General features: G+C 48.2%; 1 protein-coding gene and 1 long non-coding RNA gene across 20 annotated transcripts in view; one reads left to right on the plus strand and one right to left on the minus strand.

Moving 5' to 3' along the window:
* Nucleotides 1-3,293: 3,293 nt before the first annotated feature.
* The window catches only part of JADE1 (jade family PHD finger 1), a 62,797-nt gene continuing 39,220 nt past the window's right edge, over nucleotides 3,294-26,870 (minus strand). For 18 of the 19 annotated variants that reach the window (XM_077861035.1, XM_077861045.1, XM_077861037.1 and 15 more), the window contains 6 exons: nucleotides 25,421-25,632; nucleotides 21,982-22,149; nucleotides 20,400-20,516; nucleotides 16,038-16,559; nucleotides 10,718-10,835; nucleotides 3,294-7,148 (listed from right to left, as the gene is read on the minus strand). In XM_077861035.1, the coding sequence (XP_077717161.1) occupies nucleotides 6,235-7,148; nucleotides 10,718-10,835; nucleotides 16,038-16,559; nucleotides 20,400-20,516; nucleotides 21,982-22,149; nucleotides 25,421-25,632 (2,051 nt within the window). In that variant the 3' untranslated portion in view covers nucleotides 3,294-6,234. The remainder of the gene's footprint in view (nucleotides 7,149-10,717; nucleotides 10,836-16,037; nucleotides 16,560-20,399; nucleotides 20,517-21,981; nucleotides 22,150-25,420; nucleotides 25,633-26,870) is intronic. The other variant, XM_077861053.1, reaches the window with a different exon arrangement.
* LOC144291503 (uncharacterized) lies at nucleotides 23,418-24,996 on the plus strand. Its single transcript, XR_013358797.1, has 2 exons — nucleotides 23,418-23,909; nucleotides 24,704-24,996. It is a non-coding gene; the product is annotated as an uncharacterized LOC144291503 (long non-coding RNA).

The raw sequence follows: 26,870 nt of genomic DNA on the forward strand, positions 1-26,870 counted from the left end.
GGTATTCTGACTTCCTTTGCTTAGATCTCAATTTTCCACTAAAGTTACCTTTTACGTTATAGCACATTTCTTTTCAAGGTTTGAAAAAATTACCAAATCCCCCTAGATAGGAAGATGCTTTTCCTAAGAAATTTGAAGGTTTCCAGAGTTCTTGATTGAGTGATAACAATTTCACCTAAAAAAAGTGTCCTATCTACCAAAAAGTCATAAACATGTTAAATCGATAAGCATTATAATAAAGTGGTTGATAAAATATTGTATGACTTTTTATGTCAAAACAAGCATGGGATTTTAGAGCATGATGTTTGAAAAGTATATTTACTCACTTTAAGTACTTAGGACTAGTTGAGGCAAAGATCACAGGGATTTACTATGAAAAAGAGAAACTCAAACAATTCAAACAGTAAAGCTGGAGCAGAGCCATAATTAGCAAGAAAGAGGGAACGCGCCCTTTGAGGCCTCTACATAAGGGAGGAAAACACCACAGAAAACGATTTGCTTCATAAAAAAATTGTATCACACCGGTAATAATCCTGAAATTAGAATTTCATCAGCCAGATTAGTGGGTGAAATAACCATAATTAACCCATAATTGTAAATGCACTATTTCAAACAGTCATATGTAAGCCTAAGTAGTAGTGAGACTATCAGGATACACTAGGCATACATTAGGAATGACACGTTTTTTATCTTTGCTATTTAATTTGGCATTACTTGACTTATTCTACACTTGATCTTAACCAAAAGACCGAGAAGAGACAACTTATTTCTAAAAACTGACCAGACTTCTTGTACTTTATATCACAAAAAAACAGATTGAAGGTTTTGTATAGCATCAAAGTCTAACGACAGTAGTCTTAATTCCAGACTTATCATCAAGAAACTAATTTTACCTAATTCTCTTTAACCTTCCAAACAGTGTGTCAGGACACAGGGAGAACTATGTTTTTGATGGCAGTGTTTTCTTTGATCCTGTATGCACATATTTTATCTGTAAACATGTGTGTGACATAAATATATATGAAATGAAACTAATTCCATTCTCCCTAGAAGGCAGGGACTGACCACAGCTGAGTGTGTTGCTCATTATCCATTAGGTTACGTCCAGTCATTCATCCGGTGCATGAACATCATGTTTTAAGCCAAGATTATTAGCTTTATTCTATAGAAATTCATTGAACTAAAGTTCACATGTATAATCCTCCGTGTACTTGAGAACACACGGGCTGCTTGATGTGAACTTTCTACTCGGAGGCAGTAAAGCCCAGGGAGCTCAGTCGCAGCCTGGCTGGGGTGAACGCCCAGCTCTACCACCAACGGACTTGGAGCAACTTCATTTCTGTGCCTCCGTTTCCCCGTCTCTAAATTATTTTTTTTTTTCCCGTCTCTAAATTAGATAGTGGTGCCTACCTCACATTGTGAGGGGTACACGAATTAATATGTAAAAAGCACAGACCAGTGTCTGCCATTTGATAAGCCCTTGTAATGATCTCCAGAAGTCTGAAGGATCCCCCGAAGGCAAGCAGAAGGACAGATTCTGTTTTTATTGGAGGTTTTCACTAGGCGATCCCATTGTGAAGGTTATAAACTACCGGGTGGGGGGCGGGGGGATTTCGGCAGGACTTAAGTACACAGGTAAAAGGCTGCTGCAATAATCCAGGCAAGAAATGAGGAGGCTTGAACCTCACAGTAGGTGGTAGCGAGATGGTGGTAGTGATCTAAGGACGGCGGGCCTCACAAAGGACCCCCAGGTTTCAGGCTTGAACGCCATTCTCCGAGGCAGGACAGGAAGCAGGCCGGGCGGTGGAGCCCGCAGTGCCTGGCACACCCAGGAAGGCCTCCGCGCCGCAGCAGGGAGCAGCTGGAGTCAAGCAAGCAGAGGACACTTGCTTTAAAGCTCCTCTTCAATGACCGGGGCAGTCAAAGCTCTTCTCTTCTACCCCAGACTAGAACACCTCATCTAATGCAGTTCTGAGCATTAAAGGGAAATCATACTGAAGATTTCAACCTTGAAGTTAATTGCAAAGTTTGCTGCAGATGGCTAATGTTTCAAAGGTAGACTCGGTTTTCTAAGTCATCTGGGTAAAAACACGAACACGAGTCCCCGGTGCCACATTTCCCACCACACGCTGCAGAACTGCCAATGACAGGCCCTTCCTTTGGCTCCTGGGGACTTAATTTCCCCAGGGAACGCTTGTGGTTATTCAACTTGAAGACCTTGCAGGAAGAACCACAGTTATTTCTCCCTGGGGTCTTACTCAGAGCAAGCAACATGGAAGTAAACAGTCACTAAAGAGGAACAAGGAGAAATAAACAAGCTTTTAGCCAAATGTATGAACAATCCACATTGAAAAAAAAAACAAAAACGGCCAAGATTTTACAAGAATTATAAATTAGGGACAGTGACGCCACCCTGCCGTGGTTCAGAATCTACAGGAGCACGCAGGCCGTAAACCCACAGCAGCTCTGCTGGTCCCAATATAAAGGAAGGTGCATTTCATTCTCTGCTGATTTCTGCATGTAGTGGTTAAATAAAGACGGCTTCAGGCTGGGGAAACAGAACCAGAAATTAGAACTAGGGTCTAGGCCCAGTCCTGCCAATGCTTAATGTTACCATCTTGGACCTACGTCCTTTGTGGAATGCAGAGACTGCCCTTGTCCTAGTGGTTCAGAATTATGTGATCAAAAGAAAGCATTTAATAAAACTACCCTTTGAAAAATTATTTTTGAAGGACCTCACTGCCTTCCTGTCATTCAGGAACAACATATTTTGCTGCAGAAGGCTCACCGGTCAACATGTTGGAGAAATCAAGGCCTTGTTCCTAATCACAGGCTACCATTTACTAAATTCCTCGTGCAGGCCTCAGGAGAAGTTTATGAACTTGCTTTAATGGAGGCTTGTGCAGGGTAGGTGACTTGGCAAAGGTCACACGGCCGATAAGCTACCCCGTTCAGCCCGTAAACCCAGGGCTCTCTAACCCGCAGTCTAAGTTGCTTCAGCAACAGGTTACTCTCCGATCAAAAACTCTTTGGGGAAAAAACCGCAGGTGGGGAAGACTACAAATCAAACCATTACCACTTTTCAGCGTCTCATCTCACCCTCAGAGTTCAGAGTTGAGCCCACAGCAGCCCAGCCCCAATCTGTGCTCTTCTCCCACAGGCGGCCGACATACACCAATTCAGGACCACTATGTCACATACATCTTTAAATACTTAGCAAAATAAAAAATAAAATATAAATAAATAAATAAATAAATACTTAGCAAAATCAGATTTCAAAAGACACTTAAAAATGTATTGCAAAATGTACAGCATTTATTCACATACAGACAAAAAGGCACAAATTCTACTAAATAGTTCAACAAAAAAATACAGCTGTCCTCAACTAGTTTTATAAATACTTTCAAAAAGGGGGTAGAAATAAATACAGGATTGGGCCATGTAATATAAAATAGTCATCTCTACATATACTTTGTTTAATTTCTGATTTTTAACTCTTCATGCACCTTTTTTTCCAATTTTAGCTGAATGGACACCAAGCTAGGCACATAGTGAAAAATCCTCTGTACAAGGTTACAAATGTAATGACAAGTTTGTCCATTTCAAAATAATTAAGATTTGTACACAACACATAGAACCCTTCATTTCGATTTTGTGTTTATAACCTAACAAATGACATTCCAGGCAACTTTACAAAAGTTTAACTAGCCTACATTTTGACATAATACATTGATCATAATCAAAGATATTTCTTGGTCAGGATGCACAAGGAAAGATAAAGCTTCAAAGAAAAGAAAAGAAAAGCAGAGCGAATGGCTCGTACTAAGAGAGTGCAAGTGGGTGGGGTGGGTGGGGTGGGTGGGTGCTGCGTATGGCCGCCTCATACAGAGTTCCCAGCAGGACGTGAACTAACTTACAAAGCTATCATTACACTGTCAGAGAAACCGTGCTCTATACCATTTGCATTTCAAAGCAGGAATAAAAAGTGTGGGCCTTTTATTTTTGTGTGGGTTTTTCTTTATTTTTTTTTTGTTTTGTTTTTTGTTTAGTTTTTTTGGTTCAGCATAACTTGGAACGTTTGAAAGCTTTTCAACCTAAATGTGGGGAAAAAACAGGTAAGGCATTATTTTTGCACAAAACTAGCATTCCTAAATAGTGCAAATGAATCTGTTACCTCTTAAAATGGTGAGAGGTCATATACTTACTAAAATTTAGATTTTCTTTCTATGGCTTGACAGATTAACCCTCTATATATTCTACTCTCACCCAGAGCTGTTGCTGTACAGGGTCAAAAGGGAACTGTAAAAAGTGTCCACCTTTCTTCTGTATCCAGCAAAAATGTTTTTGCTCATAGGCAAAAAATCTGGTTTTTAAATTATGCTATGAGTCAATGTACAACTTGGATCCTTTAAGAAACTCCTAAGATCTGTAGCAACAGCTTATCTGGACAGCAGTCTCTCAAGATGAGCCCCATAGCTCAAAAATAGTCAATCTAAAAACCTGGGTCATTCTTTCCCCTCCCCTGAATTAGCTACTAAAATGTATTCGAAAAGTTAAGACTTGGTCTGAAAATGTCATACATACAATGGGGATGCATCAGATCTACTATTTGATCATCCGATAAAACTTGCATAGCAAGATGGAATTCAATAAGCCTTTTTTGCTGTTGACAATCACCTGGAAGACTTGAAAGGGAACTACAGAACTCAAATCATCACTCGTTAAGTATCAGAATGTCCCTGCCACATGGAAACAGATGTATAAATGAATCGGGAAATCTGAATACTGATAATAACTAAGGATAATTTAGGGGAAATTGGGCTTGTTCCAAGTGCCCATAATTCTAAATCTCGTTGCTATTTAAACTTTCCTTCTCTTAAGTTTGATTCACAACTACATTGAATTCCAAAGAAAATTAACAGGACCTTAACACTATCCACTGTCTTAATACATAAGCACTGCAGTGAGTGCAAAAACAGAACATTGTCAAATTTAATGCTAAATTCATTATTGCTGATAACTTACTAGTTATTGCCATTTGCAATTTGAAAGTCCAAGTTACGAATTGGAGCTTAGAACTCTGACTCCAGGAAACCTGTTCCACTTCAGTCTCTTTCCCGTATCACCTCGGTCAATGGTAAGAGGTTATCGCAACTTATTGCCTTTCTACTGTTTTTAAAATATAACCTATTTTGCTTTTTTTTTCTTTTTTTCTTTTTCATTTTTTTTCCTTTTTCTTAAGGAATCCGTTCATGTTGGAAGCCCAGATTCCCCAACATACGCACTAGTGGTTGGCTCTGGGACGTAGGTCACCAGAGTCTGGAAGTTCATCACTTGAACTTGACTAGCCATTAGTATCGTTGGAAGCCAGATGGCCAGGTATTGCCCAAGGCCAGGGAGCTCCCAAGCTGGCCCAAAAGGCAGTGGTTAGGGAAGAGGAAGGTCAAGAGGACTGGTAAGAATGGGACCAACTGCCCTTTCTCACAGACAGAACTTTCTAATGGCTTTACTCTCCTCCACCAGTCCTATACCCACAACACACTCGGGTGCTTCAGGCAGCAGGACCTGCTCCACGTACCCTCCATCTGCAAGCTGCAGCAGCTCCGCCCTGGCCCTTCAGATCTTCCAGTACTGACCTTTTTGAAAATTCTCTCTTCCCCATCTGCTGATCTCATTCATACATGAATTCCCTAGAGTTACTGAAGCTTCGGAGCTGCTGCCTGTAACTACAATGTAACAAAAACAGCCTCGGGGGGGCCAAAGTATAAATATGACTTCAACATCTACCAGTCCTACAAAGTAAGTTTTATGGGCTGTTAAATGATACGTGAGGGTTTCTCAAGAACTGCATCTGATTCCGCGTATTCAGGTAACCAAGAGTTTGTGCTTTGGGAAGAATACAGAGGGCAGTGCAAACTCGTGAGGCTTCCGCAAGCCTTGCCCTCTGCAAAGACTTAATTCATTCTTGTTTTAGTGTTTAATTCAGCCTCTAGTCTTAGTGTCTGACGGTTACAATCTACTCTTGTGTTTCCTCAACAAGTTGCAGATAACATACTTCTCACAACAATGATTTATAAATGACTCTGGAAAAAAAAATTCAATCTGACTTGCAAGTAAATGTGTGTGTGTGTAGCTCAGGAGTGATGGATGGGTCTCCGCTCGTCCCCCACGTCAGAGCTCTCGTCTAGCAACTCCACGGCAAGCCCGCAGCGCTCCCACACCGCCTCAGTTTCATCAAGAGGCCAAAATGCTTCTCCTGATGATGTCTGTCCTCCTGCTGATAGTGCTGCTGGCGTGTATACACTTCTTTTCAGATGCCTCGCTCTCTGAGTCACTCATCTCGACATCGGGGACGTACCCGTCATTCTCATGGTCAGATTTCAACTTGTTTTTTGCCCTTTCCTTGGCTGGAACTCGGCCTAAGCCCAAATAGGGGTAGTCTGAGTGCTGGTGGCAGGCCCCGTCGTGGGCCTCTCCCTGCTGCTGCCGTTCCCCCTTCTTTGGAATCCGGAACCCTCCCCAGTTCTTCACTGGGCTGGCAGGTGTCGTAGGCACTTTGACTGCAGTCTGGTTATAGTTCACTCGGATGAGGGAGCCGTTGCACTTGGGCACGATCTCCTTCCTGGAGCCGGGCGCCGACTGCCCCGTGCCAGGGGAGGCGGCGGCGGCTCTCGGGCTGTCCAGGTGCCGCTGGGACGGGTCCGTGGGCCTCAGAGGCTTGTGACTCTGTTTACAAGGTCTGTCCTTGAAGTCTCCCCTGCTGAGATCACAATGAAGACGATGGTCTCTTCTGTCCCCGGAATCTGGCATCACCACGCCATTCTTCTGTTGTGCTGACACGAGACGGGCCTCCGCAAAGGTCTTTTCAAAACTCAAGAAGCCCTCTGGGACCACCGTCCCCTCCCTTCTACCACACAGGTCTGGCTGCTTCGGCAGGGCTTTGCCTCCGCTCCCAGTGCTGTGCTGCAATGGATCTCGCTTATGGGGCTTTTTCAGCGAATGGACCAAGGAAGTGCCCATCTGCTTCCTGAAGAACGCGGAATGCCACTTCAAGTCCTCGATCTTGGGGGCGTCAGGGCCCACAGAAGGACTGTTAAACAAAAGCATGTTTTCCAAGGAGGAGGAGGACCAGGAAGAAGAAGGCACACCTACAAATATACAACCACAAAGAAAGAAAAATTACAGAAGCAGACCCAAAACACCACTCTAGGTCCCCAGCATGGCCCGATCAACACGAACTTCCCACCCAACCGCATAGCGTACAACCACCCAGCTTCTAAGAATTCACACGAAAATATCACCTGCCCTAAGAATCTGCGTTCAATCTGCAGACTGAATATGCTGCGTTTTCTTAAATAGCCGAAGCTCACAAAGGTTTCCATGAAACGACCTCCCCAGAAAAACCTTTCCCTTCAAACCACGTAAGCGATCTTTCAAAGAGGAATCCACGCAGAATCCATCCAGTCAGTCAGCGCCCCTACCCCTGCACATGGTTAGGCACCTGCTCCCCGACGCGACCCAGAGCCCACCCACCAGTGCGGGGCCGGGGGCTTTCAAGTTGCCCTCTCTGGGGGGCGCCTGACTGGCTCAGTCAAAGATCTGACTCTTGATTTCCTGCTCAGGTTGTGATGTCAGGGTCTTGGGATCGAGCCCCGCATGTGCGACTCCACATTCGGCTAGCGTGGAGTCGGCTTGAGGTTCTCTCCTCCCTCCGCCTCTGCCCCTCCACCCTGCGTGCGCTCTCCTGCACCCACGCACTCTGAAATAAGCAAATGAATAGATAGATACATCTTTAGAGTTTCCTTCTCCAAGTAAATACGAGCTATATGATGAGGACAAATGTAAGTACATGAAACAAGAAAGGAAGGTGCTTAAACTCATTCTTGACACACAGCAAAGGTCTTTCAAAATCTTTCCTATTAAAAAAAATAAAACAAAAAACAAAATCTTTCCTATTATATGCAAAGCCTATTTACGGAATTAAACTGAACTGGCATCCAACACGTGGGTAACTTAAAATGGTGTTTTGCAAACATTTTTCCTACAAATCCCAGTAACTAAATTTCAGAATGTAACCCACTAAAAGCTCACACTTCATGAAATATTAGCCTCCTCCATCTGATGTGGCACTCTTACATTTTCTATTCTATGTCACTTGCTTTTGATGCTGGTGACCCACTAAACTCCTCTCACAACCAACTAATGATAAATCATAACCCTCCGTGTGAAAAACCCGGGGTGAATTTATAACACACGGGAGTTTATCACAAGGACCATGTTTCTGCAAGAGCCTCGAGGACATCTGTAAAGAGTTGTTCTCCTGTTCTGTGTCCCGTAAGGTATAAACCGCCGGGAAAACCAGGTTCAGCCGGGCAGGAGCCCATCCGAGGCCTCCCTGCTCTGCAGACACGAACACGGCGTGTCAACAGAGCGGGGCTAGCAGCTCCCACTGCTGAGCTGAACACGCTTGCTTTTCAAGAAGCAAACCTTAGGGTCAACCTTCACGAAGCCACACTTCTGTGTCTCCTCCTCAGTCACGTACTGTGGGAAAACAAAGGTAAGAGGGATTGTCATTTTCTAAACTGATTTCCATCTACCTGGGATCCACGTCTCTGAAAAGCCTCAGACTTCTGACGTCACATTAAGTGCTGTCCCCACTGAGGACACACTCAGCCAGCAGAATGGCCCTGCCGGTTCTCAGCTTCGCACGCGAGCCTTAACCCCAGACCCTGACTGACATGTGTCAATCACAGCCATCTCCTCCACTTCACCTGGAACCATCTACCTTCTAAGACAGGAGATCCACCTGGGACATGAATAAGAACACAACTGAAAGTTTAAAACTGGGATAAAAGGAAGAAGAGGGGCGGGGGGAGCATCCTAAAGGGTTTCCACTTCATTCCCTGGGGCATCCTGCAGAAAGCTTAACGTTGCTTTCAACCCAACATACTTAGTATGGCTCATATCTCAGAGGGGAGGGAGGGTTTGTTTACCTTCTCTGGAAGAGCAGTAGGATTTCATTACAGCTGTGTCACACAAAACACTTCCTAACCTGGTTAGGAATCTCAATCTCTTACCCGCATAAAAACCTGAGCCATGAAATGCAAAAAGCGGCTTGCAATATCCCTGAAAAAGGACTCCTAAGTGAAATCAGATGAAAATGCTCCTTGCAGCTTATTTTTATAGGTAATCACTCATTACAGAACTACTGAACAAGAGCCACGGAACGCCCCTCCACGGGCAAAACTCCACGGGCCCAGCCTGCACGGCGGCAGCTCTGGAGGCCGGTGACCTGCACCCCGCAGCCTTCCGCGCGGGCTGTTTGCAGTAGGCCACGAAGGCAGGGGATAAACTAGGTCCCGCTCCTGTGCATTCAAGTAGGAACAGTGAGCGAAACAAGTCCCCCTGAAACAATCCCGATCAAACTGCTTTCGCTTATGAACCCTACTTATAAAAACCTATTTTAAAAGTTTTACAACTAATAAACTCTAATGATGCATCTGGAAAATATTTACTCTCCGGAAGAAAATATCTAGGATAACATTAGTGCATTAATGCCATTAGTATTAACTATGTAACGACTCGAGACTAGCATTAAGACCCCCTAAGCTTTCTTTGTTCAGCTGACCAATTTACATCTAGCTCCGTGTATCCGGATAGTTTCAGGTAAACCAGAATTTGGATTTCAACGTAACAGGAGGTAACCACTTCTTTGTTGTTTCTGCGTCCGTCACCTACAGAGACAAGAAGCCACAGAAGCAGGCCAGTCAGCCTCCTGTGGCCGCACAGGGCAGTGAGGCCAATGCCGCTGCTCCGAACCTCGGGCAGGGCGGGGCCGCAGAGACCAGCTCCCCGAGGACCCAACCCGAGGTCTGGCCGAGCCCTCAGGGGCCCTCCTCCTCCGAAATCCTTCCAGATGCCCGCTCGGCAGGGTTCATGCCCACAGCACCTCCGTGCTCAGAGACCCGCGAGAGGTCGGGGTCCTGAACCTGGCCTCTTACAGATGGAGAGTCCCAGAGACTTGCCCTGCGGTGCGCTCCACCTCCAAGGAACGGTGTGCTCTCTCCGCAGCGCACGAAGCAGGAATCTTAGTTCCCTTTTCCACTTTACCTCGCTCAGAGAGATGTAAAAGACACTGAATAAATACTTGGTGCTGAATCTCAAAAATACTCAAAATTCCACCTATTCCAAAACATCCACTGGGAATGTGCTCCGAACATGGACGTGTGCCTGGAGTACACAGTCTTAACACTGCTTATTTACCGTCTGTTACAGGTGGATCCAAAGGCTAGAGAATCTGTAAATCTTCCCAAGTGTCCCCATGAAACTTGAAGTTTATCGAGTGCTTTGCAACACAAAAGAGAAGTTGCCGTTACATTGGAGTCTCAGAAGAGCTCCCAGTAGGAAGCTTGGGAGCTCAACCCCACATTACACAGGAAGAAGTCAGGGAGCCTCAGAAAACAGGCTTGCTTGTTTGGCCTGCAGGTAGAGGATATGGGATTCGACCCCTATTTGAGGTCAGACTCATAGCCCTTTTCCCTACGGTGTGATGTTTCAAATGCCAAAAGATTTTCTTTGAATATGAAAGTCTGTGCTGCTCGGATTCTCGTATAGCATAAATATAAGAAAATTAGCTTTTTTTTTTTTTTCCTTAACAGAACGTTAAGGCTTACAAACCCCTGCACTATTGTTTGACCTACAAGAGCTTAATGCATACCTGAAACTCTTTCTTGCTCCAAGAGCTTAGTGTAAAGATTGAATATCTGTTCCTGGACTTTGCACACAGATCGCTTAATCTTTTCCCTGCGGGTCACCATGTAAGTGAGGTTCCGAACCTAGAACGTAGAGAATAAAGATTCTAAGTAAGCAATACATTATAACGGTACTTTGGTGTTTTTCCTTTACCTGAGAAATTTGTCCTACTAGGGCCATGAGGGGCATCTGAAATCAAGATGTACTTATATATTTTATCCAAGCTCTAATCTACTTTCGGGCTGCTAACTAGGATTCCACACACACCCCTCCATGTAGGCAGAGCAACGCAGAAGAGATTGTAGGAGGAGCTCCAAACAAGCCCTGCGGCCTGCACCGCACCCAGCCTGGCGCCCACCCCAACAGAAGACCGCTGGGGTCCAGGTCCAGGCTTGCCACCTCTTGCCAAAGGACTCCGCTTATCACCCCCTCAATGTCCTCTTCCTATGAATTCTATGATCTAAGGCTTTAGAGCAGCTCGGAAGCCACTCTATCCAGCATCTATCTCCTGAAAATAGAATTGGGGAAACACAGGGTCAAAAGGGCCATCTGAAGAGCACCCCACCCACCCCCAACCTCCCGCCAAAAATTATCCCTGCGCAGAGCTCACTAGTAGAAGATCAAATGGTCATCAAGAAGCCAAGGAAACTTCTCTGTCAACTAGACAGTATCTGAAGCTCACAGGCAGCTAACGTGTTCCTATAGAACATAAAGCTAGGGAACCATTGCCCACCATTGCCCTGCTGTCAGCACCTCCAGTCCAGCTCCCTGCAGGACACCACCTTCTTCCACATTCATTTGTAAATAACTAGAAAGACGCAAGTGCTGAGAGCTCCACTTGGTATCTGATGGCAGCCACCAGGGATCACATGGGGATCACACGTATACACTCACTACCCAAACTAACTCGACACCTAGAGGTGTTCCCTAAACAGGAACAAAACAGTCAATAACCAAGCCATCTTCAGTCCTAGAACCTACTGGGAAACCTGACCAGGTTGCATGCACCTGAAAACCCCAATATCAAACGCAACACGACGGGCTGTACTCGAACCTCCTCCGGGAGAGACCACCAGACCAGTGGTGGGAGCGCAGGGGCCCTAGAGCCCTCTCAGGTCCCATTTGGGGGGGGGGGGGGGGGGACTACAGTCCTTGGGGAGGGGCCCCTTCCCCTGCCACCTTTCTTCAACCAAGGTCATCAACGTGCTCCATAAGGAGGGATGGCAACAGCCGCACGCACGGAACTTGGCGCTCTGGCTCTGAGCCGGCGCCTCCCGAGGTTTCCAATCCTTCATGAACCCTAGTGGTTCCAGCTGTTCTTCCTGGAGCGGTGTTCAAGGCTGTCCTGTGTGCAAGGACAGGAGGCACAGAGACAACAGGCTGACCGGCTTTCACACTTGCATCGTGGTGGAGGTTCCTGGCCTAACACACAGGCACCAAGTCAGGGACTACTCAGGATGTGCCTAACACCTCCTCTTGCTGTAGAGACATGTGCGTGTGCACATGTGCACGTAGGTAGAATTAAAGAATTGAACAGAAAATCCCCCTCCCGGTCTCGGAGTAAATATAAATACTATCTTGGTGGAATTCACCCCGGCTAAGGCCCCTCCTGACAGCCTCCGGGCCCAGGCCAGGAAGTAGGGGTCCTTTATAAAAATCCTGGCCAATGCGGGAATGGAAGTGGCTACCAGGCTACTACTGTCTTTGAGAAGTATTGTTCCACCGGGGGGTGGGGGGCGGTGGGTATTAGGCATGGAGGCTCAGAGAGGCAAGACCTAGACCCGTATCACAGATTAAAAACTCTTGGACAACAGCTTTTACACCAAGGAATCGGACTTGTGGAAATAGGGGGCAAATTGACATCCTAGGAGACGGAGTCACGCTCTTCACGTCCGATGTACAGCCAGGATACTTAGAGCTCTGGCCCTGGAGACTCCCCACGAAAACAGAGAGTAAAGGGAAAGCCGAGTCCCTGAACTTGGCCTAGTACCGGGCTCCGGGAGCTTCAAGCACCAGCTCCAGGAAAGGCCTCCCCAGCTGCTGAGCGGGCAAATCCCCCCATTCCCCTGGTCTCTGCTGAGAAACCTCTACCCAGAACACCAAAAAGCCAAGGCCACGGTGGGTTTTCAGTGGGACAAAGCGCCCCGAGTCCACCAGGCCTGGCTTACCCCATGGAGGAAGGGAGCACCCGAAGCCCTCCCTCCCTTCTGCACAGAACCCTCGTTGGGCACAGTTCCATCAGCGCCCCTGCTGGGACCGGACATCCCCTGCGACATCCCCTGCGACATCCCCTGCGACATCCCCTGCGACATCCCCTGCGACATCCCCTGCTCGGCCCTTCCTCACCTTCAACCCTCCCCGGCCTCATCTGCCCCCAGCTGCCAGCAAGGAGTTCCCAGGAAGACCAGTCCGTGGGTGCACGCACACCTCCCTAAGCACAGACAGCTTTTCCCCAAAGGGAGGGATTCCCCAACAGAAACACGTGGGGACCCAAGACAGAATGCTGACCACTACCCCCAGCCCTGCCCACGGTTCTGGAGTCAATAGTGGGGGTTCCAAGACCTTGCACCACGCTAGGTTTCCAGGTAATGTTGCGGCTGCTTGGGGCCCACACTCTTGAGCACCACCGCCCTCAGGAATCCAAGAAGGGTCTCAAACACTGCTCGCACACTAAAGTGCGATACGTCGTTTGTCGGGGGACAACTGTGGCCTGATTCTCGGTGGTGACCATCCATCCCACAGAGTGTCAAGTAGGGCAGTTGCCCAGGAGCTGGCCAGCCTCAAGCGCAGGGCACGGCTTTATCTGAGAAGGCACGCCCTTGCTTTACGGAGGTTTGCTACATCTTTAAGACAGGGTCCAGGGGACAGGAACCCCACCAGAGCCAGGCGGCCAGCTCGGGACCTGGACACAGCCACAGACCACATCTCAGCAACCGTGTCTTCTTAAGGCTGTGGCTCCCCAGCCCTCCTCTAAAACCCGCTCCTGCCACCTCACTTTCCCTTCCGATCCAGAAGGTTCCCGGGTGTGGAATGCCCCCAGGTGTGTATCTGCAAGAGCGAGCCATTCCCATCACCGTGCAGTTGTTTGCTTCCCTAATGAAAGCTGTTGGTCACTTTAGGACTGACCGCAGCCTTTACGCCAGCCCCGTGTATTCCCGGACTCTGCGTACCAGCTACGAACCACTACTGTGGGGCTCAGCAGAATCCTAACTTTGTTGAGAAACAAAAGTAATTTAGGATTTGTTCTGGTCACCCCCGCCCTAATGAACCTTTGGCCTGATATACTTATTGTCTATAATTACAAAGCACTGTGCAGCGCTCAGGGGCAAAGACTTCCAGGTTTTTTTGTTAAAGCCTCCACCATCACAGGCCTCATGGCAAATTCTGGAAAACCTATCTTTCATTATAATGAGCCCATTTGAAACTAACACTAAATTCCCTAAAATCTCTTAGGCTTTTAATAAAGTAAATGTAAGTAATGCCACACACACACACACACAAAAATCCTGATTTATTCCCTGTTTCTCATACATCATTGGTATCATTCTACTTCAAAACCAACAGCGATGACTCAAAAAAAAAAAAATGTTTAGAATTTAATTATAAGTGCGTGTTAATCTGCATAACTGAAGTACAGAAAAGAGTTAGTACACCACAAGCATTTTCTACACTTTTATTCTGTGGTGATCATGAGACAGACACAGTCCAAACATGTAGACTTCTCGTCCTCCCTCCCGAGGACCAGCTGACTCCATAGCTCATGCACCCCAAGTACAGCGGTCGTCAGGCTGGGAATAATGGCTTCTCACCAGGATTCAGTTAATCCTCCTGATCCCTTTCTCCTCTCTTAACAAAAATGCCACATACGTGTGGTTGAGGCGAGGTCTTCTTTACACTCACCACCAGGGGGGGCACGGCAGCGGAAGAGCCTCCCCGCCCTCGCGCCTGCCTGCCCGCCTGCCCGCCTGCCTGCCTCCCTGCTCGGAGGCCTCCGCCTAAATCGGACTCCTAACCTGCTCCAGGGGGTCACAACAAGCTGGCCCGCGGGCACTCAGTCTCCTACTAAAAGGAAGTCTCATGAACACGTCCTCCTCCGCGCCCGTGCCATCTTCAGCAGGGCCATGCGGGTCTCTGGGAGATCTGGGACTTTGGGCTTAACACACTCCTCCGCTTCATCCCTGCTCTGCCCACACCCGCACTTCACGTCATCCATGGGTCAGCTCCTCTCCCAGGCAGGTGAATCACTCCCTGCTAGGAAGTCAGGTGCTTGGGGAAGATGCATTAACTGTTTGAGGCCACTTGGGTGCCTTTTGGTGCAGGATGCGTCAGGCCAGACGGAGGGCCTGGGTCCCCGCTGCCGAGCACTAATGAACTGAACGTGGGCTGCTCCGAGACGCCTCCCCAGTTAGCAAGCCTCTGCCAGAAACTACGGGGACAGGAGGCCCCGGAGGAGGGAAGACAGCCCGCTCCTAGTATTCCCGCAGCAGGGAGGGGAGATCCAGACCCGGAGTCGGCGGTTGAGGAAGTGCCATCAGCCGCGGCTCTGGGAGCCCAGGGCCACTACACTCAGCAATCCAGCAGCGTGACCTAGTGGTGGGCTGAGCTCCCAGAAGCTCCTTGGTGGGACAGGCAGCCCCGGGCACCAGGGACCCTGCCCCGCCCCGGGCCACGCGAGCACACACGCACAGCAGAGCTACCCTGCCTCAGGTAGCACTTAGCACCTCACTGCCTGCAGTACCTTCTGGAACGGATACGCAGCTGTACGGAAGTTCATGCCCACACGCCAGCACCCACTGCCCACTTGGGAATTCGCCAAGAAACGAAGGCGGGCCAGAGCGGCACCAGCACCCAGGTCTCCCCGGGCTGAACAAGAGCTCTTCCTACTTCACCCGCCCCTACCAGGGTTCAGATCCACCTGGTTTTCTAACTCAGGTGGCACAAACGGTTCAGCCAACGCCCTGGTCATCTTCCTGGGGCTCAGGTCCCTCTAGTACTGGAATGAAGGGGGGAGGGGACACACCCCATTTGATCTTACAGAACCGCGCAGATTAGTGGGAAAGTGTCTTAGTAAATCACAGAGGAGCCCCCCGCTCTGGGGCAGTCTTACACGTATGTACAGGAGTTTACCGGCCCATAAATATATTGAACCAACACAACCTCATGCTGCAGTATGTACAGGGTCTGAGAGTAAATGAACTGGCTACCGTTCCTTGCTCTGGGCAAGCAGCCGCCTCTTTGCAATCTTCTTTTCTAAGTCACTACAAGGTGTCAGTGTCAATCATTACCCTCTCCAGGTCCTGCCGCAGATGAGTGAACAGCTGCAGCCTCCTAAACAAGACATCCTGCTCCCGCTTCGCTAGATTGTCCTCTTCATCTTTCTTTGGAGTGATCAAGGGCTTGTTGAAGTTGACCTTCCTCTTCAACTTCCAGTACTGGTACAGGAAATCCACCACTTCCTCGGGCAGCCGCAGGGCCCTGGCCACATCCAGCAGGTTGACGAAGGTGTAGAACTCATCTTCCAGCTGTTGCAGCTTCTGCTTACGGACACTAACCCGGTGGGCCTCCTCCTGATTCTGCTCCAGGCTGGCAAAAGGCTCCAGCGGATTCCGAGGGGAGCACTCAGAAGCCCCGTTCTCCTGAGCGGCCCCCTCCCCAAGGCTCTCCTCAGGTTTTCTGTGAGAGCTATGCTTCGGGCAGTAGGACTTGAACTTGACTTCGTCATTCTCCGCCAAGATGGTCTTCATCTCCAGGCCCCGGTCAAAAGCACAGGTCACGTGGAAGGCGGTGCGGCAGTTCTTCACAGAGCACTGCAAAGAACACAGAGAACAAGAGAAAAGACGGTCACGGAGCCACAGTGGCTGAAGCCCATTGGAGCTACGCACCCTCCGCACACATGCACAGGTGAGTGGAACTTCCAGCACGTGCCAGGAGACGTTAACCCTGGCACCTCTGGTCATATGTTAAATAAGGTAAAGCATGGGCTTAAAGTCATTCTTTAGATGAAAAGTTTCATAAACCAAACCATGTAACTCTTCTGGCAGCCTGGGTGGCTCAGTGGGTTAAGCGGCTGCCCTCAGCTAGGGTCATGATCCCAAGGTCCTTGGGGTCCTGGGATGGGGTTCCACAGAAGCCCTGCTCAGCGGAGAGCCTGCTTCCTCCCCCCCTGCCCCTCCCCCCACTCAGGTGTATGCATGCTCTCTCTCAAATTTTTTAAAAGAAAATGCCTCGGGCAGCCCGGGTGGCTCAGCGGTTTAGCGTCTGCCTTGGGCCCAGGGCGTGATCCTGGAGACCCCGATCTAGTCCCACGTCAGGCACGTCAGGCTCCCTGCATGGAGCCTGCTTCTCCCTCTGCCTGTGCCTCTGCCTCTCTCTCTCTGTGTCTCTCATGAGTAAATAAATAAAATCTTAAAAAAATAAAAAATAAAGAAAACGCCTCTTATATAGCAAGTGCAATTATACAAATGGCACGTGCAGCCAAAGGTGGTCTAGCGTGCAGATTATACTAAAAAGAACATGTGCTCATGACACAGAGTAAACTTTGAGAATTAACTGCTTTTCCTAGAGTTGAACTCTTTTAAAAGTGCTTATATTAAAAAGCTGGAAAAAGAATCTCTTCAGGGGCGCCTGGGTGGCTCAGTGGCAAAGAGCATCTGCCTTTGGCTCAGGTCATGATCCCAGGGTCTGGGATCAAGTCCCGGGTCAGGCTCCCCGACAGGGAGTCTGCTCTGTCTCTGCCTCTCTAGGTCTCTCATGAATAAATACATAAAATCTTCCAAAAAAAAAAAAAGAAGAACAACAACAACAAGAAGAATCTCTTCCGGAAGAACCACTAGTCAAGAGTTTTTCAAGGAGTCTTCACTCTTCCTTCCAGGCAGGAAGAGCCCAACACGAGTGGGAAAACAAACGGTGCGTTTCCTCCAAGCAGCCGAGGGCTGCTCAAGTCTGAGGAGAGTGAATACGAAACCCCTGGAAGAGGAGGAAAGAAGGGGAGAAGGAGGGAAGCCAGCCCAGGAGCGGGGATGGAAAGGCCTCCTCGGGGTGCAGAAGGCCAAGCAGCTCCGCCGGGGGCGCGAGGGAAGGCCTCGGGGCCTGGCCCACCCGGGCGCTGCCCACGGCCCGGGCGCAGGACCCTGAAGGGCCGCTTCCTGTGGTCACACGGAGGCTGCGCCCTCCCGCTCACAACGCCCCCCTCCGCCTGGCGGGGGCTCCGGGAGGAGACTCCCTGCGGCCACTGCAGCCAGTCCCCTGAAAGCAACCGTGGACCTGCGGGAGGCCGAGCCCCGGCGGCCAGGACCGCAGCCGAGAAGCCTAACGAACCTTCCTCAGGGGGCCCCGGGCCCACAAACGGCGGAGGCTGGAGTCGGGGCTTCTGCCCCCGTCACCGCACCTCGGACGGACTCCCGCCGGCCAGCACGCCTTCCGCTTCTCCAGTCTCCTTTGCCCAGAAGTACAGCAACCCCAGCCCCCTCACCACTCCCCCACGACAAAACGTAAAGCACGTGAACGAACATAAATCTCTAATTTCACCCATAAATAACCTGCACCCCAAGCAATGCGTCAAACAGGCTCCGGGGACAGAGCACGCACGCCCGCCGGCCGCGACCCCTGAAGGCCGGGGCGCAGAGCCGAGCGGAGGGGGGAGCGGAGGGCGGGACCGCGCGCCCCGACCCGGGGCGGGGACGGGGACGGGGCCGGGGACGGGGCCGGGGACGGGGCGCGGAGTACTTCTACCACTTCTACCGGGCTGTGTAAAGGCGCCAAGCGGCCTTCCTCCGGGTTTTCCTCTTCAGGTTGACTCAGCAAACAGATGTTACGGAAACCTAAACCAGAGCCTTCACAGCTGCAGACATCTCAGAGAGGAATTCTTTAATAAAAGTCACTCTATTATTCTGTGAAGATATGAAAAATCATCACACACTAACTTGGCCTTTTCTCCCTCAAATTAATGCTCTGGGAAAAAAGAGCTCAGCGGCAGCCAGAAAGTCATTTTATCGTCCTCTCTTCAAAGAAGAAACCAAGATCTCACGCGCCCACGTCTCGCGGTCGGTGCCGGGGCAGGACGGGTGTACTCAGGAAGGGCAGAAACTCTATCCGCAGAGGACGCCGGTGCCAGGGAAGGCAGGACCTTCTACTTCCCTCGGCCGCAGTCCTGCAAGTGCTCACCGGGTAGGTCGGCACACAGACGCGCTTGCAGGGCCCTAACGCTTGGGCTTTAACTCTGAGGTTTTTAAACAACGTCTCTTCCATTCTCTCCCATAAATACCGGAGGGTTTTGCCACGCTTTAGTTTTAAACCGAATCTATTCACATGCAAAAACCCCACACTGTTTTTTAGGTCCACAGCCAAATCCCACCAGCAATCTCATGCCTCACCCTCTCCATCTCTGTTACATTTTGGATTCCAGAACTCCAGTGGAGGTGATAATGAAGAAAAGTAGAAATACCAGGCTTACAAAATGAAAACTTTTTAAAACCTCCAGCCAGGGGCTAACTCTACTGAAAGAAGAATTTATCAGCCAAAATACAAAATGACTTTGCCCAGTGAGGTCATTTCCTTAAAACCTAAGCCTGGCAGTCTGTATCTGTGCTGATCCGTTGTGTTTTCTGTGTCGAGAGAGGAGACGGAGGCAAACCGGGCCTCTGCTCTTAGGATGTGTTATGGAGACGGAGGACCAGCCTGTGGCCCTGAGCTGGGAGCGCCCCACCCCCCACCCAAAGAGCTGGACTCCATCTCTAGGGCCAGTGTCCGCCACAAACAGCATCTGAAATCCCTGGTGAAGGAAGCAGCATCTCGGTGTCTTAAGTCATGACTCTACATGCTGATAACGGGAAGCCTGGAAATTAACCTTTTATAAAACCTGAAAAACCAGCAGGTCATTTACATTCCCACCATAATTCTGTCTACCTAAGGATTCTTGACACCTGTCGGTGTGTTGTGTGGACACGGAAAACGCAGGCCGTTTTAACAAAACCGTTTCCCCCACCCCACTCCGGTCCCCACACGTGATGGATGCCAGGACGAATCAGATATCCAACCTGGGTTCGGATAACCGCTCCTGCAAACGACACTCGCTGCAGCACCTTGCGGGGGGCCCTTTACCCAGCTGGGGCTCCAAGGAATCTCTTCTACCAACCACAAAAACAGAGGCACACCGAGTCGATCTGGAACAGAGAGCAGGGAAGGCCTCTCACGCCCTGTGAGCGCACCTAAACCAGCGTCAGGAGGTGCGTCAGGAGGCCCGCCACCAGCCCTCCAAGTACCAGTGGGAGGGTGGCCAACGCTCCAGGGTCAAGACTGGTTCTTCCCTGAAGGCGTCTGCCTGTGAAGAACTGCAACGCTGGGCTTAGGGCAGAAGGGGAGAAACCAGAGACAAAGCGGAACTGCCTTACAGCTCAGGTGCACTTCTGAGTTGCTCTGTGATTGTTACAGCTGGGGTTCTGGTTACAGTGGACACGACCCGCCAGGGAAAGGTGTCTGCACTGGGCTGGAGCCGTTCCTCGGCAGCCTCACAAGAGTGGTGAGAACCCCGTTCTGCTCTCTGGCTTCTAGACCCATCCCCAAATGCGTGGACGGTTCCCAGAGCCCTCCTTCGTCCAGCCCCCAAGCACAAAGAAGGAAAATGATGCCATTATGACTAAATGCATTACCTGTATGGAGGCCCCAAACTTCTCGTTGCAGAGGCTACACACCAGCGCCCACCGACTGCTGGGGATGTGAGACACCTTCGTGATGGGTTCCATCTTCTCAGGGCTGCCAATGCTCACCTAGAGACCCAAGGAATAGCAAGACAGGGTGGCAGAGGCCATCAAGCAAACAAGAGCTGAGCAGGGGCAGTAGAAACCCAAAGATCTTCTATTCGCCTACAGACCTCCTACCAGACAGTAGCCTCTCCTAGGAGAGCAAAACCCCTACTTCCAAGCACGGGGACAGTGCAGGGGCCAGCTCTGGACCAGCAACCGCGGAGAACCCAGAGCCCAGTCCCTAGGCTCTGGCCTCCACGCACCAAGCCGGGGTGGTCATCTGACATACACATCCTGTTTGTAAACACGCAGATAACCAGTAACAGTCACTTCTCACCTGAGTGTCTGACAGCAAGATGGGTCTGCATGAGGACAATGCAATCTAATACACCCCTGCCCACAAGGAGGTGATCAAGACTGAAAACCCTTCTTAAATATATTTAAAATAGTTTGTGAACAATGGAGTAATATATGCTAATTTTAGTATCGCCCTCAGTGAAGAGAACCATTCTCTTCAGTCAGAAAAGATTACTACATTCAAAGTGGAAAACTACCAAGATAAATAAGGTAGCCGGTCTGCAGTCAGCCTGGATCCCTGAACCAGAAGATCCGGTGCTACCAAAACCCAAGTCATGAAACTCCAATCCAAATCAGTTCCAGATAATTTTCTTCAAGAGGAAAAATGCACCAAAATCACACACCAAAAAATGCTGAAATTTCAATCACAAGTGATATTCTCATACTGAGCCATGCAAATTAAATTAGTCAAGGTCTGGGACTTGAAATAAATTAGACCAGACCTGAAATTAAAAAGGTTGAGGCTAAGTAAGAATTTTAATTTAAAAAAACACACACACACACACACACACACACACACACAAAAATGTGACCTAAAGCAGTGATTCTTTAACCATCCTCGTGCTACCTGGACAGCTCACAGGCCCCGGGATTTAGCGGCAATCCCTGGGGAAGCCAGAGTAGCACCCAGCCCCACTCCTGGGAGCGTGTCTCGGTGCGAGGGTGAGCGGGGACACATTTCTCAAGTGAACACAACCGAGAGTCCAGCTCACCGCTGCTTCCAGGAAACATTCCCACAAACCTATATATACCATGACAAGATGATAGTTCACTCAGTATTCAATTTAGGGGGTCGGAGAGGAAAGAAAAAGACCGCCATTAAAAGGTGTCTTTTGGGGCACCTGGGTGGCTCAGTGGTTGAGCGTCTGCCTTTGGCTCAGATCATGATCCGGGGTCCTGGGATTGAGATGGAGTCCCACATCAGACTACCTGCAGGAAACCTGCTTCTCCCTCTGTGTCTCTGCCTCTCTATGTCTCTCCATGAATAAATAAATAAAATCTTTTTTAAAAAATGTGTCTTTTTATTCATCAGCTATAGTACCCCATATTTACAAACGGCTCCCCATCCTCACCCCCAGCTCAAAGCCAGGAGTACCTCCTGAGCTAAGCTACTATTAAAAACCACACCTACCTCAGGGATCCACAGAGCACAGCTGACATGGACCCACTTGGTGCCACTGCGGGTAGGCTTCATCGCTCCGCCTTTCTTGGGACACAGCAAACACTTTGGCTGAACCCCCAGGGCACATGTCCTGCACAGCCAACTGCCCTCCGGGACCTTGAGGATTCCGTAACAGGCCTGTGAAGCCACAGCACAGCCCCCAAGGAAAACACAGAAAGAAGAAAAGATTCATTTCTTTCCCTACATTATCTACTAACTTTAAAAATACCTAGAAAGATTTTATCAATATAGAATAGAGGTACCCCCATGTCCACCTAGCTGGAGACCCTCTCCCTTCAGGAAAAATGCCAGGCAGCCTCACAGTAGCAGCCACGAAGGCATGCAGCATCTTCGGGGATAAACACATATCTATTTACCACATTTACCAGAGGGTGGGCCTGAACACTTCTAGAGGACAAATAGGTTCACAAAATATTTGCTGTGCAGGATTCCTACAGACACCTATCTACACCAGGTTCCTAAATATTGGGCAGTAAATTCTCAAAACACTCCACAAGGAAGGCTAAGTGGGGGAAGCTATTCCTTCTCTGATTGACCGATGTGAGTAGGATACAATGTGAGGGAAAAACACACAAAGCAGCTGAGTCTCTGACGAGATGGCCTTGCTCAGAAGGAAGAAGGGGCACCCACGTTCCCCCCAACTACGCGAAATCCCCTCACTAGACCCCATCACTCTCCCAAGTGAGTGCAACAGGCACAGAAAGAGGAGACCTTGTGGACAGAGAATCTGGGCTCTTCAGCCAATATTTACAACAAAGCCTGCTTTGCAGGAGATGGCAAAATTACCCAAGACAGCGTCAACGGCTGGAATCAAGGATCTCACCGCTAAAGTCATTAAGATGATGGCTCAAAAATAGAGAAGGCAAATGTTAAATAGTGAACACAAAACCAGGATGGTTCCAGGAGCACATTCAGAAGCCTTAAAAAAAACACCACCACCACCACCAAATCATTCAGAACTTTATCCTTAAATGACCCAGAAGTCAGGAAGTCTAGAGACACAGTAACATAGCTCCAATCCTCCAGACAGGAAAAACCCAGCCCCTCTGCAATCTGAATATCCAGGACGCAGAAAGGAAACCACAGCGAGAGAGAGGGGTGAAGTCAAGTAACACCAAGACTGGAGCAGAGGAGCCCTGGGTCGGGGCCCAAGGAAGCCACTCTCAACACAGACTTACTGGAAAAACAACTTTTAACAGAGCTAAGAAGCACTAGTAAGGTTTCAAGTTCTAAAAACATCTGTAGCAGGCATTCTAGAAAAAGTCACATTTGAAGAAAACCTTTTTTTTAACTGGACAATCAAGTCTACGTTAAATGAAAAGATTAAATACAGTAGGCATTCAAGGGAAGCCTCAAGAGCATCTCAAAAAGAAGATGAAGTAATAAACATGAAGGCACGAGAACAACGCAGCACTGCTGAAAACTGGGCACAGTGTGGGGTGGGTGCCCAGGGTCCCAAGTCCCTGCTCCAACTATTGTGACCAAACCGCACTGGGACGCTGAGCAGCCAGCCCACCTTCGCATCAGGGAGCCCATTTATAAGACAGGTGTTCAACTGGTTTTCAAGTAGAACCGGTGTTTTCAAACAAAATTCTCAGGGAGAGAAAAATAAATAAGGAAAATAGCACAAAAAAGACTTGAAGCTTCATCTAGGAAGGGAATTTTTAGCAACAAACCGGTGACACTGGTGGTCACGGTGATCTTGACACAATCACTTCAGAAATTCCATTATCCAAGCAAACTTCCCAGATAATCTGAAAATCTAGAGCCAATAGGTAGCCTTCAACACGACTACAGCAAGAGACTGCAGCCTTGTGTCAGCTCCTCCTGATGTCCTCAGGTAGAGGAGAAGCCCAGCAGGAAGACAAATTAAGTCTGTAAGTTTGTTTTAAATCTCCACATCAACAGATGAATGACAGCCTTTTAAAACCCTAATAGTAGGATGCCTAGGTGGCTCAGCATTGGGCGCCTGCCTTCTGCTCAGGCGTAATCCTGGGGTCCCAGGACCAACTCCCACATCAGGCTCCCTATGTGGAGCCTGCTTCGCTCTCTGCCTACATCTCTGCCTCTTTCATGCATAGATAAAATCTTTTAAAAAAATAAAAAATAGGGCAGGCCCGGTGGCTCAGCGGTTTGGCGCCGCCTTCGGCCCAGGGTGTGATCCTGGAGACCCCGGATTGAGTCCCATGTCGGGCTCCCTGCATGGAGCCTGCTTCTCCCTCTGCCTGTGTCTCTGCCTCTCTTTGTGTGTGTCTCTCATGAATAAATAAATAAAGTCTTTTAAAAAATAAATAATAAATAAATAAAAAATAAAACCCTAAGAAGGACATAGGAACACGTGTCCCCACAGAAATCCAAATTACTTCATTACTGCATTAAGGAATAAACAGAGAAGAGAGACAGACTGTCACGAGCTTTTAAAGATCACCCAGGGCCCATCCTTACTGAACCTGAAGGATTTACCTTTCTGTGGATTGGCAAGCAACCACCAAGTGCCAGTGGGCATCAGACAGGACATGAAATAACATTTAAGAAAAGGAGCCTCCTCACTCTTCTTTAACATCACGGTTTATATAGGAACACATTAAAAATGTTCTGGGTTGAACTATGTCCCCTAGAGATAGGCAGCCCTAACCACAGTCCCTCAGAATGTGACCTTATCTGGAAACAGGGTCCTAAACAGATGGAATCAGTTAAGGATTGTGTCCTACTAGAGTCGGGTGTCCTTGAAAGATGGCCATGCTTGAAGACAAAGACACAGCAGGACACACGTGACAACAAAGGCAGAGACTAGAATTGTGCAGCCGCAAACCAAAGAGCACGACAATTGTGAACAAATCACCAGAAGCCAGAGTCAAGGAAGGATTCCTCTACAGGTTTCTGAGGGGACGGGCCCTGCCAACACCCCGTGATTCCAGATTTCTAGTGGTCAGAACTGCAAAATAATAAACGCCTGTTGTTTTAGTCCACCCAGTTTGTGGGTTATGGCACACACTAATACAGCAAACTAACCACCTTGTAGAAACTGCCCTCCACCCGCCTCACCCCTCCCACCACAGTGTTAACATCTAAACTCAGGTGTGAAAGCCAGGGCAGGGCGGCTCACAGATTCCTTTTAAGTAAACCTTACTTCTATGGATAGAATTAAAAACATTATGTGAGGGAAGATTTCCACAGAGCAGCCTATACTTCCAGTTGTAACAAGTAGTAGGAAATACTTCAAATACTCTAAGAACCTATTAGGAACAAAAGATTTCGTTCATAGGACCCACTTCCTTAACTCACTTAGGACAGCAGGAAAACAGACCCCATCTGTAGGAAGACCTCTGGCCTACTTGGCAGCAGGTGCACTTACACCCCGAGTGGCTTCATCCTGGAGCCCACATACCTGGTGCACACAGATGTTGCATTTGTCACAGAACACCATCTCATTGCCGTCCTCACCGTCAGGTGACTGGCACACATCACAGACAACATCTTCATCATATTCGATCCCCAGGCCTTCCTCAGTCTCTATAGCATGATTCATATTGTCATAGCACCGCTGCTCAAATTCCTCCAGGACCCTTTCCATGGTGTACTCATCTAATTCAGGCATTCCTGAAGGAAAAGTGCCACAAGAACATTTTAATAAGACCCTATTAATAAATATTACAGGGCAGCCCTGGTGGCTCAGCAGTTTAACGCAGCCTACAGCCCAGCCCAGCGATCCTGGAGACCCAGGATCGAGTCCCATGTCGGGCTCCCTGCATGGAGCCTGCTTCTCTCTCTGCCTCTCTCTCTCTGTGTGGATCTCTCATGAATAAATAAAACCTTAAAAAAAAAAAAAAAAAAAAAAAAAAGAACCAACTACTTATTAAAAAAAAATAAGTAAATATTACAGTAAGACAGTATTAGTCTATCTGCATTTTCAATGTATAAATAATCTTATACATAAACCTATCCTGTGTGTCCCAAACATTTTCTACTGAATGCCTTGCAGACTGTTCCAAGGAAGGCTCTTCAAATTAAAAGGCAGAAAAAGTCTTCCATGCAACACTTTTGTTTCTTATGATCAGGCACTTTAGATGGGAGTATCAGAAGTCGAAAAGCAAAAGATAAATCCCAGAAGGGTTTAAGGATATTAAATATATGTACTGTTAGTTAAATGGTCATTTCATCACATTACACACAACAATATGTAAGTGACTTCAATATAGGACACCCGGACGGCTCAGCTGGTTAAGCGTCAGGACCCTGGGATAAAGCCCCAAGTGGGGCCCCCGGCTCAGCAGGGAGTCTGCTTCTCCCTCTCCCTCTCTCAAATAAATAAAATCTTTAAAAACAAAACAAAACAAAACACCATGACCATATATTATGGTTTGGATGTCTTCTAAAAAACATTCCTTTCTTGCTGCTTAAAAATGTTGCTCTGAGAACAGATTTCACTGTGAGTACACAAATGTTTTTAACTGGTTTATCCCTCCTCACCCTCTGAATTTACAAAGTTGAGATGCATAGTTAATCAGACACATGAAAGACAGAAACACAAGGAATGTCTAAAGCAAAGGAAACAGCTCATTGTGAATCAAATAAAATGCACTCTTATGCAAGAATGATCAAAAATAAATTTCAAGTGGTTATCGTGGTTACAGTAATGGGGAGATAAGACTTTTATTTTCTTCCATTTGTGGGATATATTCCAAACTTCCTACAATGAAAATGCTCATGCAGAGAGAAAAAACAGGTTATAAAAATATTCTAACAGAACATGTAAGTGGCAAGGAACAATACAAAGGTCATTAGAGCCAATAACTTTTATGTACTCTGATAAATACAAAACCATCAAATTAACACTT

The sequence above is a fragment of the Canis aureus genome, chromosome 20, assembly GCF_053574225.1.
Source record: "Canis aureus isolate CA01 chromosome 20, VMU_Caureus_v.1.0, whole genome shotgun sequence".
NCBI lineage: Eukaryota > Metazoa > Chordata > Mammalia > Carnivora > Canidae > Canis > Canis aureus.